At 55.3% G+C, this 14612-nt stretch overlaps 2 protein-coding genes across 2 annotated transcripts; one reads left to right on the top strand and one right to left on the bottom strand.

Moving 5' to 3' along the window:
* The first annotated feature begins 332 nt into the window (after positions 1 to 332).
* ENDOG (endonuclease G) lies at positions 333 to 3960 on the top strand. Its single transcript, XM_054584267.1, has 3 exons — positions 333 to 1092; positions 2168 to 2277; positions 3607 to 3960. Exons 1-3 carry the CDS (start codon positions 553 to 555, stop codon positions 3887 to 3889), a joined length of 933 nt encoding a protein of 310 aa, XP_054440242.1. The 5' UTR covers positions 333 to 552; the 3' UTR covers positions 3890 to 3960.
* SPOUT1 (SPOUT domain containing methyltransferase 1) lies at positions 3936 to 10336 on the bottom strand. The gene is made up of 12 exons (XM_054584266.1): positions 10273 to 10336; positions 9681 to 9726; positions 9265 to 9390; positions 7857 to 8016; positions 7560 to 7649; positions 7401 to 7450; positions 7051 to 7181; positions 6050 to 6122; positions 5871 to 5969; positions 5256 to 5358; positions 4950 to 5097; positions 3936 to 4114 (listed from the first exon to the last, which is right to left on the bottom strand). Exons 1-12 carry the CDS (start codon positions 10306 to 10308, stop codon positions 4046 to 4048), a joined length of 1131 nt encoding a protein of 376 aa, XP_054440241.1. The 5' UTR covers positions 10309 to 10336; the 3' UTR covers positions 3936 to 4045.
* Positions 10337 to 14612: the final 4276 nt, after the last annotated feature.

The following is a 14612-nucleotide window of genomic DNA, read 5'->3' as shown; positions in this document are numbered from 1 at the left end:
ATCTTGGCCAAGCTTCTAGAACTTTTGGCTTATGGTGTAATGGTTAGGAGGATAGACTCCGGTGTCTTGTCCTTGTTCTGCCAACGAGAAGTTCCTTCTCTAGGCTCTTTTGACGGTTAAATTAAGTAGCGATGGAAGATCTCCAGCACACACACTTAGCACTCATAAAGTAGGTGCTCCACGCAGGCGCAGAAGGGGGCGTCTCCGTGGAGACCCGTAGAGAGGCGGGGCGGGGGTGGAGCTAGGCCTGGAGGCGGCCAATCACAAACCAAAACGCCAGTGCCATGCCCCGCTTCCTCCATCCCAGGTCCGTATCTTAAAGGATACAGAAAAGGCGTCTTTTCCCGGCTGGTCTCGGCCCCCCTTCGTTAGAGGCCTAAGCCGTTCCGAGTCTCTGTGAGAGGCAGGGACTGACGTTGCACCCGCCTGCCGTCCCAGCCGGCCCCATCTCCGCGGTGGGCCCAGCAGACCTGCCCGGCCCCTTTAAGAGCCTCGCAGATCGGACGCCGGAGGTCGCGGCGTTCTCCCGGCGCCACGGGCCTCCCTACGTTTATGCTGCTGTCGCCCTCCCGAGCCATGCGTGCACTGCGGGCTGGCCTGACCCTGGTGCTGGGCGCGGGGCTGGGCGCAGCTGCCGAGGGCTGGCGACGACGGCGAGCAGATGCGCGGCCGGCGCCTGGGTTGCTGGGCCGGCTGCCCGTGCTGCCTGTGGCGGCGGCGGCCCAGCTGCCCGTCGTGCCTGCCGTACCTGGGACCCCAGCGGGCGGCAGCCCCGGCGAGCTGGCTAAGTACGGGCTCCCCGGGCTGGCGCAGCTCAAGAGCCGCGAGTCATACGTGTTGTGCTACGATCCGCGCACTCGCAACGCGCTCTGGGTGGTGGAACAGCTGCGGCCTGAGCGGCTTCGCGGCGATGGCGACCGCCGCTCGTGCGACTTCCGCGAGGATGAGTCGGTGCATGTGTACCACCGCGCCACCAACGCCGACTACCGCGGCAGCGGCTTCGACCGCGGCCACTTGGCCGCCGCTGCCAACCACCGCTGGAGCCAGAAAGCCATGGACGACACCTTCTACCTGAGCAACGTCGCGCCCCAGGTAGCGCCCCTGGCCCGGGGGCGGAAAGCGGGGCCAGCCCCTCATCCCGCGGACCCTCGGTTTGCCCCTCTGCAACCGGGGAAGTTCGGAGAAGCTGCCGAGTGCGCGAGCTGGTCAGGTGCTTACTAATCACGCCGCGCGCTGTAAGCTGGAGGAACGGAGCACTGGGCGCCGAGCACCCTCTGCAGTTTGACCCCGAGAGCCCCTGGGCTTCGTTTCCTCTTCTGTAAAAGGGATATTACTGTTACTTACGTACTTTTTACAGTAGACTCGGCGCACATAAAAGTACTGAGAACCCTTCTGGCCCATGACAACCATTCAATAAATATAAGGTATAATGAGGGAACTGAGGCTCAAGAGACAAAGTGATCGATCGGCCCAGTGTCACACGTGTGGGAACAGACCCCGGCAGTTTGTCTAGTGGACCCTGAGCTTTCAGCCAGTCCTACCCCGCCTACTTTCCAGGAGTAAATGGAAAGATATCCGCTGGCAGTCAGCTGTTAGTAGCAAGCCGCCCTACCTTAGCCCTGGTCCCACAAGAGCCTGGCCCCCAGTGGATGAAGACTGATGTGGGGCCCAGCGTGAACCCCGTGGGGTCTGAGCCTCTGACCTGACTTCTGCTCTCCCAGCGATACAGTCTCCTATCCATTTGACCGGATATTGTGCTGAGGACTGGAGCACTCTAGAGATGGAACTGGGACCAGATTCATGATGGTCCCAGCTGGGCTCTGCATGTGGTTAAGGGGGGAAAAGGACAGACTGGGAGAGCTCGCTTTCCTCAGTGTGGTTTTTTGGAGCTGAGGAAGGGCTTTCAGATCTGGGATGCTTGTCCTTCTATTCTATATGGAGGAAGTGGTGGGGGCATGGTTGGTGGCTGGCACCCTCTTGAGCTCTGTCTAGGCTCCACCCTTACAGCCAGATGCCCTGAAGGAATCACTTTCATTCCTTGAACCAGTTTCCATTGCATGCTTGTCCCATCACCCAACTGGAGTCTCCAGGCTGGGAGCCCAGGGTAGCCCCTCTGACAGGGGGAAAGGTCCCAGCCAGCATCTCTGAGCCCCTGCTCTCCTGCCAGGTGCCCCACCTCAACCAGAATGCCTGGAACAACCTGGAGAAGTACAGCCGGAGCTTGACCCGCAGTTACCAAAATGTCTATGTCTGCACAGGGCCGCTCTTCCTGCCCAGGTAAGGTTAGAACTGGGGGCCCTAGGGACACCAGGGTTTCCTATTCACCCTGTCCAGGTTTGTCCCAGGTCAATCTTTGGCTTTTTAAAAAAAGTTTTATTTTTAGAGAGAGAGGAAGAGAAACATTAATGTGTGGTTGACACTCGTGTGCCCCCTACCGGGGACCTGGCCCACAACCCAGGCATGGCTCCTGACTGGGAATCAAACCAGGGACCCTTTGCTTTGCAGGCTGTCACTCAGTCCGCTGTGCCACATCAGCCAGGACTCTTCTGGCTTCTTCTTAACACCCCTGTCCACTCTGTGCCTGACTCCTGAATTCACTTCTGCAGCCAGAGACCTTCAGGACACCCACCGAGACCGTGTCTCCTTTGTCTGTGGGCCCCAGGCCCCACATCTGCTCGTGCTCCCCTCCCCTGCATCACCTCACACCACACCCACCCGTCTTGGCCAAACAGAAACCGTTTACCAGGCTCTTGCCCCTGGTCTCCTCTGGAGCAGCCCTCCTGCACCCTGCTCCTGCCCCCAAGACTTCACTCTTGTCCCTCTGCAGCCCTGCCTCCCAGGTACAAGGGATGGACATGCTCTGGGCATGCTCGGTGACTTTTCTGGCCCACTGAAGACCGGATGAGCGATGACAGGTTGCGGCGATGCACCTGGCTCTGGAACCCACAGGCTGGGAGGGCATCCAGGCCCTGTCACCCATTCTCTGGGTGCCGTGGGCAAATGACCTCAACATCCCCCATGAAATGGGGACAGCATGTTACCTACCTCGTGGTTGTGTAGGGGACAAAGTGGGATGATGGTCACCAGAGCAAGGGCTCGGCATAGGCTGGCCGAGGCACTGGTAACCCTGAATGGGCGAGCGCCCCCTCAGGCCTGCACTGGTGGAGCCCGCTCTGCTAGGGGTCAGCCCCGAGGTCGCCCCACAGGGCACCTGCCATTCACCTGGCCCTGTGCTGGCGCTGGAAATCCAGCTGCATGCCGGGCCCCCTCTACAGGGAGAGACAGGCATGTCAGGTGTCTGCATGGATGAATGTGGATGTTTAGAAGGCTGGGTTAGTTCAGCAGAATTTATTGTCACCACCACTTGCTCTGCCTGACCCAGTGTTGGGCATGAGGAAAACGGGACAAGAGTGAGTCTACCTTGCAGGAAGCTCCCAGTCTGCTGGGCAGCCAAGGAGGGCACAGAAGCTTCAAGAGGGGGTGTTTCTACAGACTGACCCAAGTTGGGGGTCAGGTCAAGGAATGCTTCCTGGAAGCGGAGGCCTTGGGCCTAAGCAGACTCCCTGGGAGCCCTGAATGGCCACGTGTGCCTGGGTTTGCCTGCAGGACAGAGGCTGACGGGAAGTCCTACGTGAAGTACCAGGTAATCGGCAAGAACCACGTGGCAGTGCCCACCCACTTCTTCAAGGTGTTGATCCTGGAGGCAGCAGGTGGGCAAATCGAACTCCGCTCCTATGTGATGCCCAATGCACCCGTGGATGAGGCCACCCCGCTGGAGCGCTTCCTGGTGCCAATCGAGAGCATTGAGCGGGCCTCGGGCCTGCTCTTCGTGCCGAACATCCTGGCGAGGGCCGGCAGCCTGAAGGCCATCACTGCAGGCAGCAAGTGAGGACAGCCGCCCAGCCAGACTGTGAGGGTGTGGGGCTGGGTCGCATTAAAGGTAGTTATTTTTGGAGAAAATCTTGGCTGTGTTTGTCCCAGGTGACCCTCAGGAACCTCTGGCTTCGCCACTTGCTTCTTCACTGTCTTGGGCCTGATGGAGCCTTCAGCTGTGCTGGGCGCCTGCCTGGGTGAGGCCCGGCTGCAGGGCAGCCAGGGAGATGAGAATGGCTTCCTGTGGGAGAAGCACGGCGTGGGGCTGGGCCCGCGGCCCTCCTCGGGGCCCGGGGACAGGCCCAGTGTCATCCTGCCGACCTGCCACTGGCTGGCTGAGCGCCCTGCCACGGAGGGGCCTCACCTCCCTGCTCCTCAGTCCCCCCTCTGTGAAAGGGGGATGGCCGTAACACCGGCCTCCTAGGCTCAGGGTCCCTGACAGGAAGCCCTCAGTTGGTACAGGCACTGCAAGGATGGGAGCAGGGTTTCTGCTGGGAAGGTGTGGCTAGTAGGCTTGCAGCGCCTGGTCCCAGCAGGGCCCTCGGGGACAAGTGGACTGAGGCAGGCCACCTGTTCAGACACACCCTGTGAGACTGGTCCCCAGCAGATTCCAGGCACGGCCTCCTGTGCTCAGCTTAGGAGTGGGGCTGCAGGTGCTGTGGACACACCGGCTCAGGCTCTCAGCCAGCGCATCCTGCCCCCCACGGGGACGCTGCCCTGTCCACCGTGGTCACACTCGAGAAAGTGGACCACTGATCATACAGCGAAGGAAATGGAGGCCCGGAGCAGGGGTGGGAGGGGTCTCCCAGGTACTGAGCTAGGGAGGCACCCTCACCCGGGAACCTCACACTCCCAGCTCACCTGTGTCCAGCCCCCGCCACAAGTCTGCGGTGTGGGAGGCCGATGGGGGAGAAGCCCATCTCCGGGGAAGGCTGGCTCAGGGTAGCCTTGGCAGGGTAGGCCACAGAGAGAGTCGCGTCCCGCCCTTGGACAGACCCCAAAGCCCCAGCTGGTGGCTGAACCTTGAGAACAGCCTAGGGCTGGAGGCAGGGCAGGGGGGCGACAGGCAGGCTCACCTCTGTGCGGATAGTGCGGCTGCCCTGGCCTGGGCAGGTGTTCAAATAGAGATCGAAGAGGACGCTGGGTTCAGCCACCTCCAGGTTGGGATCAGCATCCACTCCGGCCTCCAGTCCCTGGAGGCCCCCGAACACCACGAGAGCGTGCCTGGCACCCACAGGAGGGGGAGTCGGCTGGCTGCTCATCAAGGCCGCACAGAGAGCAGCCTTCCGCACACGGTGGGGGCCCGTCCACAGTTCTGCCCTCACCAGACTGGCCCTCTGTTCTGTTCCTTCTCCCCCAGCTCCTGCCCAGGTTGTACCCACCTGAAGCTGGGTAGCTGGGCCGAGGCCACATCTGAGCCTCGCTCTGATGTCCCGATAGTCAGGTCATACCCGTCTTGGAAGGGGGCCTCGGCAAACACAGCACCTGGGGGCGAGGCCAGCTCAGTGGCGCCCTGCTTTCCCCCAGCCACAGCGGCTTGGCCATGTGCATGTGGGCGGGGCGGGGCGGGGCGGGGTGCGGAGAAGGGGGCTCAGGGAGCGAGCCACCAGGCCCGCCACTGTTCCTGGGAAGCCAGGCACTGATCAGGGAGAGCTCACACCTGGGCTAGGCTGCGGACGCCAAGCAGAGGGCGGGTGGTCGCAAAGAGCTTTGAGAACACGTACCGCACCTCTGATCTATCTGGCCCTTTCGCCCCCAGTCCCAACCCCACAGCAGATGTTATCAATTGACCGTGATACAATACTTCCCCTCAGAAGCCTTTAACGGCATGCAGGCCGAGCACTCGGGGAGACTGAGGGCCGGAGCAGGAAAGGCAGCGGCCCAAGGACACAGAACAAGTTGGCAGGACAAGGACTCTGGTCTGAGTTTTGGGCCAAGCAAGGCTCTCTGTGGCCTGCCACACAGAGGAGATTCACAGAAGGAAGCGCTGTCCTTACTAAGGCAGGAGGCCAGTCGGACCGTGTAGCCCCAGTAGAGACCAGCTTTGGTGCGAGGGTCCTGGGACGACACGACTTTTCCACGGTGGGTCTTGCTTTCTGGAGGGGAGCAGAAAGGCTGTGAAGATGGGGTGAGGGGACAAGGAGGTGGAAAGAGGGGGCTCTGAGCCCTCAGGTACCTGGGAGCTGCTTCTGGTTTAGTCGCACAGTCACTCGAAGCCCAGGTTCCAAGTTCTTGTCAATCTGCACCTCCTAGGGAGAAGCCAGAAACGGTGTAGTTCCCCATAGAGCCAGCAGGGGTCACCACGCTCCCAGTTGTGCGGAATCTGTGGCTGGCAAGGAGCACAAGGGATCCAGGCAGGTCAACCTTTGCCCCTGCCCTTGGGCCAGACCTGCTTTCGAGACCACATTCCTGCAAAATGACTATCACAATACTCTGGTAAAAAATGAACGCTCTGGGCCTGGCAGGGCTGGAAGAAACTGTGTCGTGAGTAGACAAAACCCAGTTTTCTACATTTTGGTAGCTGTGCCACTTGCTAGCCAAAGGAGTTGGAGTGGCCCACTTAACCTCTCTGAGCCTCAGTTTCCTCATCTGTCAAACAGAAAACATTCCACAAACAACAGCTATTGTTATGCTGCCCAAGGCCTGGCACGAAGTGAATGCTGACTACGTGGGAGCTGTGATGAATAACCGGGATGTCTGTTTTGTGCCAATTCTGAATTCAGGACAGGGCGCTTCATCTCCGTCGAGGGGCGCTTACGCTTTTCTCTGTTCATCCGTTTCTGGGTCATCCTGGTCTGCCTTTAACCAGTTCTTTCTGGTTATTTGAGGGGAGGGGACCCTGCAACTTTACATGTCTCCACCTCTTACTCTAAGAGATGAAAGTAAACAGGTGGCAACCGAATGCTCTGCGTCACACTGGAGCAGCTCCAGAGTGACTTTGCCCTTGTGTTTGCAGGGTTTTGTTCTGCTCGTAGCCCAAGGACCATTTTCTGTTGATCTCCTTTTTAAAGAATAAGAAACAGTAACTTCACTCCTGGCTTTATCTACTGAGTCCCATCAGTGGGGAACTGGTGGGCAAAGATGCCTGGGTCCTGGGCTCCCCACTCTCACGCCCCAACCGCCCTCCATTGCCAGGCTGTGTCTGGGAAGTGGTCCGACCCCCACTCCAATTCCTACCTTCTTCATGCCACAGTTCACGAAGGAGCCGCGGCCCGGCCGGGTGGGCCGGTTCACCACAACGCCCTCCCGGAACTCAGATTCCTCATCCTGACGCACATGGTGAGGGCTGTCCAAAGGGTTCAGGAGCCCTGTGGGTGAGGAGGGGACAGGAGGATTCTGCGAGGTGCAAAAGCACATGAGGGTATGGCAGGGAACCCTGGCCCAGGTTCCCGCTCTGCCACAGACCTGCTGCTAGCCACCAGACACAGGCCTGCTCTGCCTGGGCCTGTTTTCCCGACTGTACAGCAATTTCTCAGGGCCTGGGGATGACCCATGGGAAATGGGGGTCAGACCCCCCCAAGCCTTACCTGCAAACTGCAGATCCTGGTGCTTGGGAAAGAATGCCTTTCTTAGGTACCTAGTAAAGGACACAGATCTCAGGAAGTTCCCAGAAAGGCCACCTCCTGCCTGCCCTGCACCTCGACCCCCTCCCTCATGCTCAGGAAGTCCGCCCTTCACCCCCTTACTGCGGACACTCCAGGTACTGCAGGATCCGGGCCAGCTGCACGCACGCCTGCCCCTTCTTGCCGATTCCCTTGAATTCCCCTTCCACAGTCCTGGAGAGAGAAAGACAGGGCTCAGAAGCCTACTGCGTTCCCTCCGAGAGCCCATCTGCCTAGTCTGACCTCTGCAGAGCCCGGCTTTGCAGCTCTACCCAGCAGGGCTACAAAGGGCGCAATTCGGGCAGGGCTCTCAGCCCACGTCATTTCCGGTAGCCCCTCCCTTCTCCCTGGGCCCCAGGACCCTGAGGATGGCCCTCTTACTTGGCGTCCTGGCCATCTTCATCGAATACCACAATCTCATCCACGCAGAAGATGGTGCAGGCTCTGGCAATCTGGCCAGCCAGGTAGGTGCGAAGCTCCGGCGACTGGGCATTGTCGAGAATGGAGCCAGGCAAGGCCACGCTCAGAGTGTAGTGCCGCCCTGGGCAAGGGAGGGGTGTTCCCGGTCAGTCTGAGTGGCCAGGCCCATGCTCTCCCCTCCTTCCTCTGTCCCCAAGGCCCAAAGTTAGAGAATCTTTCTACTGGGAGGAATTTTGAGATTAGCAAAATAGATCCAACTCCGTTCTCTAGGCCTCAATCTCCCCAAGATGCAAAACGGCCCAGTGTTTGGGAAGGCTCCCACGGACAGGGCAGGCCACTGGGCAAGGCCGGGGAGTGGCCAGCGGCACTGGTCTAAGTTTACATCCCGCCTCTACCCTTTACTGTCTCAGTTCCCCAGCTGTCAAATGGGGATAATAATGCAAGTTATTATCTATTATTAGTGCCTCTCACATGTGCACATTTACCTCATAACCCTAGGAAACCATGATCACCATCAAGAGGGGGGAACCTGCAGCCCCGAGGTCATATACAGGGCGCAAGGCCACACAAAAAGCAGGACAGCTGAGATATGGGTTCAGGTCGTCTGGCTCCAGAGTGGCCACCACACTCCCCTTCGGAGTTGTCCAAAGGGAGCCACATGCAATAACGTCTATAAAGGGCTTCCCTGGTGTCTGAAATGGTGTCACCACCATTACTGTTAACCACTGGGCGTTCAGGGTATGTGATAAGGGCCCCTGACCCTCCAGAGCTTCAGGTCTGGCTGAAGGAAAAGATACAATTTGTTAGGGTAGCTCCACATGCACTAATGTGGAAGAACATGCAGGACATGCAAGGTGAGAAAAACCAAGTCCACATGTACATGGATAAAGTGGCCTCATTTTTTGAAAACTGTATCTTTACATCTCTCTACATGTATTTAAGTGGGTGTAACATAACATCTGGAGAAACTTTCGCTGCAGTGTTTGCTGGCTTTTTCCTTTCTTCTTTATAGTTTTCTGTATTGTTTGGGTGGTTTTGTTTTGAACACAGATAATTTACTGAGAAAAAAAGAGCACTCAAAGTAATTCAATGAAGAATGGCATTAAAACACACAGACAGTGCTCAATAAAAAAAAATTAATTATCCCTATGATGATGAGGTTCTGGAGGCATAAAGTTATGATATCTGATGCTTACCACCCACAGACTTGACATCTACCTAAGCAGGAGGTTAGGACTCAGTTTTCTGGGCCTCTCCCACTCTCTGGGCTGCAGTTTTTCCATCCAGACAAGATGTCTAGACCCACTGGTCTCTGAGGCCCCTTCTAGACATGACGCTCTCCGCCCTGCCCAGGACCGCACCAGCTCACCCTGGTCCTCCCTCTGTGCAGCCGCCTCCTCCTCCTGCTGGCGCTTCGTCTGTTCCTCCTGCGCCTGCTGCCGCTCCAGTTTTTTCATCAGCTTAAGATCCTTCCACTTCTTTTTCTCCTCCTTCTCTGCATAAGAAGACATCCCAGTTGGTGGAGATGAGAGAGACTCTGGGGGGAGGGCCTCGGAGCAGTGCAGGAGATGACGCCCTCTCGGCAGGGTCAGGGCTCCCACTCAGGCCAGGCCGGCCTGGGAGCCTCCCAGGGCTTCTGACCCCTTCCTCCCATCTTGTGGGGCCCACAGTGGACAAACCTGGTGGCTTTCCCTAAAGCTTAATCGTGCACTGCTGGAGTGGCCTGGGGCGGCCTGGGGAAGGGTGAGCACAGACACTCCCAGTAACCCCCAGCCCCTTACTTACTCTGTTGCTTCCATTTTCGCCATTCGACCCTTTGGCCGTGTTCACCCTAGAGGAATAGGAAGAGGTATAGGAGTGAGGCTGAATGGTCACACTTGCAAGGGGGGTCCTACTTGCTGCAGGGAATCCACGCACAATGCTGTCCCAAGAGAGCGTCAGGAGGGCAGGGACCTGCTGTACCCCAGGGCCTGGGATCAGACCTAGCACGTAGTAAGCACTCAGTAAATAGCTGAATGAGTTCCCACTGGAGAGAAGAGGAAACTGAAGCTCAGGTAGTAGTTAAAAGAGATAAGCCACAAAAATGCTCGGGATTGAGAGCAGGGTTCCACCTCCTGAATCTGGGCAAGGGGCTCGGGTAATGGGTTACCTGACGCTGTCCCTCCTCTGGCTCAGACCCCGGCTCCCACCTCTAGTTCTCATCCCGGCAGGCGCGCGTGCGGCCACACGCATGCGACACCCTGGGGCTTCCGGCCTCAAGACGATCGACAAGCAAGGAGCAGGAGGCACAGCCGGACCCAGCCACAGGCCCCACGCGGTTCGTCCTCACGCCTCCACCCTGTGTCCTGCACTAGGAGTCCCATCTCCAGGTACCTACCGGGCCGCAGGGTCGCTTCCTCCCGCGCTCCGCCATGTTCGCCAGACGCTTTCAGCCCCGCCCCGCCAATCAGACTCACTCCTTCCGGCCACACCTTCCCCAAGTCGTCGAATCGGAGAAGCAAGGCGCGAGGGGGCGTGGCCTAGGTTCCGAGGGGCGTCGGGAGAGTGGGGGCCTGGTCGCGTTCCGCAGGTTGCGAGAAAGTGCACAAAGGTTGGAGGTTCTCGTTGCCGGCCGCTGTCCAGGTGGGCAGCAGTTCGTGTGCTGTTCCGGCTCCGTGGACCACTCTAGCCGCCCTGCGGCTCCAGTCGAGCGCGACACTCAAACCTCAGCTCGGTTTTATACATAGGGACCCTACGGCCCAGGCCCAGAACTGGATAGTGAGTCAAAACTGGAAATGACCTTGGAGATCATTTGATCCAATTCTTTTATAAATTCGTTCATTTACTCTCTTTTAATTAATAGACTTTTAAAAAGAAATTTAGGCTTACCGAAAGTTGAGCAGAGAGTTCCCATTTACCTGTATCTCCCAGTTAACACCTTGCCTTAATGTGTACATATTGTTATAGTTAAATGAATATTGATGCATTATTAAGTTCATTGTTTACATTAGGGGTCACTTCGAGTTGTGCATTGTATAGGTTTTGACAAGTGCATAATGTCATATACCTGCCCTTTCAGTACTATAAAGAATAGTTTCACTGTCCTAAAAATCCTCTGTGCTCCACCAACCCCCTTCCAAGCCCCTGGCAAACACCGATCTTTCTCACTGGCCCCGAAGTTCTGCCTTTTCCATACCGTCATATAGTTGGAATCAGACGGCATGCAGCCTTTCCAGACTTCCTTCCTCCATTAAGCATTAAGTGTCCTCCATGTCTCAAGACTTGTGAGCAAATTTCTTTTTATTGCTAAATGCTCTTCTGTTGTATGGATATGTCACAGTTTGCTTATCCATTCACCTTTTGAAGGATATTTTGTTGCTTCCAGTTCTGGGTAATTATGAATGCTGCTGCTATAAACATTCATGTGCAGGTTTCTGTGTGACATGAACTTTCAGCTCGTTTTGGCAAATAGCTAGAAGACTGAGTGCTGGATCCTACAGGAAGACCATGTTTAACTTGGTAAGAAACTTCCAAACTGTCTTCCAAAATGGCTGTACCATTCTGCATTCCTGTCAGCAATGAATGAGATATGTTTTCTTTCTAAAATTAGTAAATTTGAGTCAATATTCATTCAATCAGTATTTTGAGGCAGGGTTTATTTTGAGGCAAGAATTCCCTATGCTAACCACCAGGGACACCATGGTAAGGAAAGTAGATACTGATCTGGAGCAGATACTGATCTCTCTAGGAGAGGGGAGATTCATGTCTATGTCAATTCGTGTGTTAACATTACATGGGTCGTGTTATCTCACCATTCGCCCCTACGAGAAGGTCTTGGGAAGGCCTGCCATCTCAGGTTGGCTGAGGTTACTCAGTCTAAGATTTGGAACCTCTGTAGAGTCACAGACTTGAGTTATGGGCAGATGTTGGGTTGTTTCTTAAAGTTCCATGTTTCACTGTGGACTGAAGTGGATCCTGAATTTTTTCCAGTGAAAGTGTCTGGTTGCAACCCACTGAACTGGTGTTTCATCTCTCTCCCATCCTTTGCCTTGGAATTATTGAGAACAAAGACTGCTTCCCCGCCCCGCCAGGCCCGCGCCCCCCCCCCCCCAGCTTTGCACTTGGGGACTGCAGCTAGACAACATGATGTCAACTGTCAACTTTGGAGAAATTGTCACAATAGCTCCTGCTTAGGTGGTCTTGGTAACTGATGCTGTGCAAGCCACACAGAGAGTTGGCCTGAGTGCCTGAGGACATCATCAGAGACATGTGAACTTCAGACCGGGACAATTTGCTGGATGGTCACTGCCTTTCACTGCAGCAGAAGTTAAGCTTTGAGCCTTGCGTCTGGAGCTCTTCTCAACTGGCAGCCTCAGAGACTAGTTGGTGAATTGCTCTGATCATTGACCTTTGTTTTCATAAATCTAGTCAAATGCTGATGTTAGGGAATTTAACCTGTATAGTCAGTCATTTGGTTCATTCTACTGCTCAAGTTCTAAGACTCCAACAGACCACCTTAGAGCCCTTGGCACGCAGGTTCTTAGACAATAGGATTGTTTTAGATTACTTGTTAGGGGAACAAGGAAATGTATGTACTGTGGCCAACTCATCATGGTTTGGGTCCTGGGGGACATAATAACAAAAGTTACTCTTTATCCTTTCTCTCACATTAGGGAGCGGGTACCCTGACCTGCTGCTGCTTCTACAGTTGCTGTAGTCTCTGCTTGTAAACTGAACCCCCAGGAGGCCCTCTCTGAGGCTCAGGAACCATTGCGGAAGAAGTGGGTGTGTGAGATTGTAAGAGGGGCACAATGAACAGACAAATCTCCATCTTACAAGCGAATCTTCCCTCTTTAAAGCTTCATTTATTGATTTTTAGAGAGAGAGAAACGTCGATTTGTTGTTCTACTTATTTATACGTTCATTGGTTAATTCTTGCATGTGCCTTGACCAGGGATCAAACGCACAACCGTAGCATATTGGAACAATGCTCTAACCAACTGCACTACCTGGCCAGGGCTAATCCTCCCTCTTGATTGAACCTGGACCCAGGTGCCCTGTTTCTGTAGAGACTGAGAAAAGAACAAAAAGGGGGAGGGACTGTAAGAGAGTCAATGCTGGGTCTCTCTGACTCCAACTTGTTCTGGCCTCTGTGGTTCCCACGGCCCCCAGGCTAATAGCTCCTTCCCTAGACATGCTAATCATTAGAGGAATTCTGTGTGGGCTAGTGTTTTGTTTTGTTTTTTAATAAAAACAACCCCTCCTATTTTTCCTTCCCCTGACATAAAAGAAGACTGCATTTTGTACTTTTTAAAGATGGATTTGGGGAACTAGTAGGGCCCCCAGCTTCTTGAATTGTACCTTCTTGATCAATAAGCCTTTCCTTGCTCTGGACTCTGATGTTCTGAGTTTTTGCATTTCAGGGCGCTGGGCACCTGGAGTTTGGACTAGTAACACAGAGAGTGAGGTCCTGGGGGCAAGAGGAGTGTGCCGGGCTTTCGCGCCCTCAACGGATGTGCCACCCTCCCAGCACGTTGATGTGCGCACCAACCCAGAAGCTCCTTAAGACTCACAGATTACGTGGGATTTTATTACAGATGCATGATCAATTTAACCATTGGCCATGTGATGACTGAACTCAGTGTCCAGTCCCTCTCCCCTCCTTGGGGGCCGGGGGTTGGGGCTAAAAGTTCTGACCCCTCATCTCATGTTCAAATGGACTTGTTATGAATAACAAAAGACATTCCTGCCCTGGCTAGTGTGGCTCAGTGGATTGAATGTTGGCCTGCAACTAAAGGGTTGCCAGTTCAATTCCCCGACAGGGCACATGCCTGGGATGCAGGCCAGGTCCCCGGTTTGGGGTGTGCGAGAGGCAACTGATCCTGTTTCTCTCACATATCGATGTTTCTCTCTCTCTCTTCCCTTCTCTAAAAATAAATAAATAAAATCGTAAAACGACAGCAAAAGACACTCCTATCACCCAGTAAACTCCAAGGATTTTAGGAGCTCTGTGCCAGGAACCAGTAACAAAAAGACCTAATGCATTTTATTATATACTCTGTGTGCCAATCCGCTCCCCTAATAAATACCTAACAAAACCCATAGGCTTGCTATACAAATACAACTTCAAGGCAAGTCTCCAGCGCCACCTTCCAAACCAATCAGGAGCTGTCATTGCCTGCCACTAGGATGCCCGGCCCCTAGATCAAAGCGCACTCCACCTCAGCCCACTGGATGGCCTTGGGCACGCCACCTCGCCTCCGAAGCGGTCTCCTCACTGGTAAAATGGAGAAGTGATTTCTGTCTCAGTGGGCTGTTGGATGAGATGATTGAGGGCGTGCCTTGAGGACTGGCTGCTTCCCGCTCCTTCTGTCTGACTGGGTGAGCCCCGGCCCCCCGGTGCGGCCTCGGACCCCTGTGGGACAGGACTGTCTGTGTCTTCCCCGTCAGACACTCAAATGCGGCCCATCTCCTACATCCACACACCAGAAACACGTACCATCTGAGCCCCGGCTTTGAGGTTTTACCAGTACCTAAGTGTGTGACTCTAAATGAGCCCCAAGTCCCCGCCTTTCCCTGGGCCTCAGTTTTACTCTACTCCCCAAAACACAGGCGTATGAAGAGGGGCTCGGATCTGAGGTTCACCGAGGGGCCTTCCAATGTGACTAAGTCCCCATTAGCAACCAGCACCCGTGTGAAGCACAGCGAGGCCAACGGAAGTTTGAATAACTTAAAATT

This window comes from Pteronotus mesoamericanus, unplaced genomic scaffold, assembly GCF_021234165.1.
Source record: "Pteronotus mesoamericanus isolate MK-2021 breed Mesoamerican mustached bat unplaced genomic scaffold, CSHL_Meso_final contig_78, whole genome shotgun sequence".
NCBI lineage: Eukaryota > Metazoa > Chordata > Mammalia > Chiroptera > Mormoopidae > Pteronotus > Pteronotus mesoamericanus.
This window is presented reverse-complemented; position numbering and strand designations above follow the sequence as displayed.

Coding starts and splice junctions, on each gene's coding strand:
- ENDOG (XM_054584267.1), top strand. CDS start 553: ATGCTGCTGTCGCCCTCCCGAGCCATGCGTGCACTGCGGGCTGGCCTG. Junction 1,093..2,167: donor TGAGCAACGTCGCGCCCCAG/GTAGCGCCCCTG, acceptor CTCTCCTGCCAG/GTGCCCCACCTCAACCAGAA. Junction 2,278..3,606: donor GGGCCGCTCTTCCTGCCCAG/GTAAGGTTAGAA, acceptor GTTTGCCTGCAG/GACAGAGGCTGACGGGAAGT.
- SPOUT1 (XM_054584266.1), bottom strand. CDS start 10,308: ATGGCGGAGCGCGGGAGGAAGCGACCCTGCGGCCCG. Junction 9,727..10,272: donor GGAAGCGACCCTGCGGCCCG/GTAGGTACCTGG, acceptor CTATTCCTCTAG/GGTGAACACGGCCAAAGGGT. Junction 5,970..6,049: donor AAACCAGAAGCAGCTCCCAG/GTACCTGAGGGC, acceptor GCTCCCCTCCAG/AAAGCAAGACCCACCGTGGA.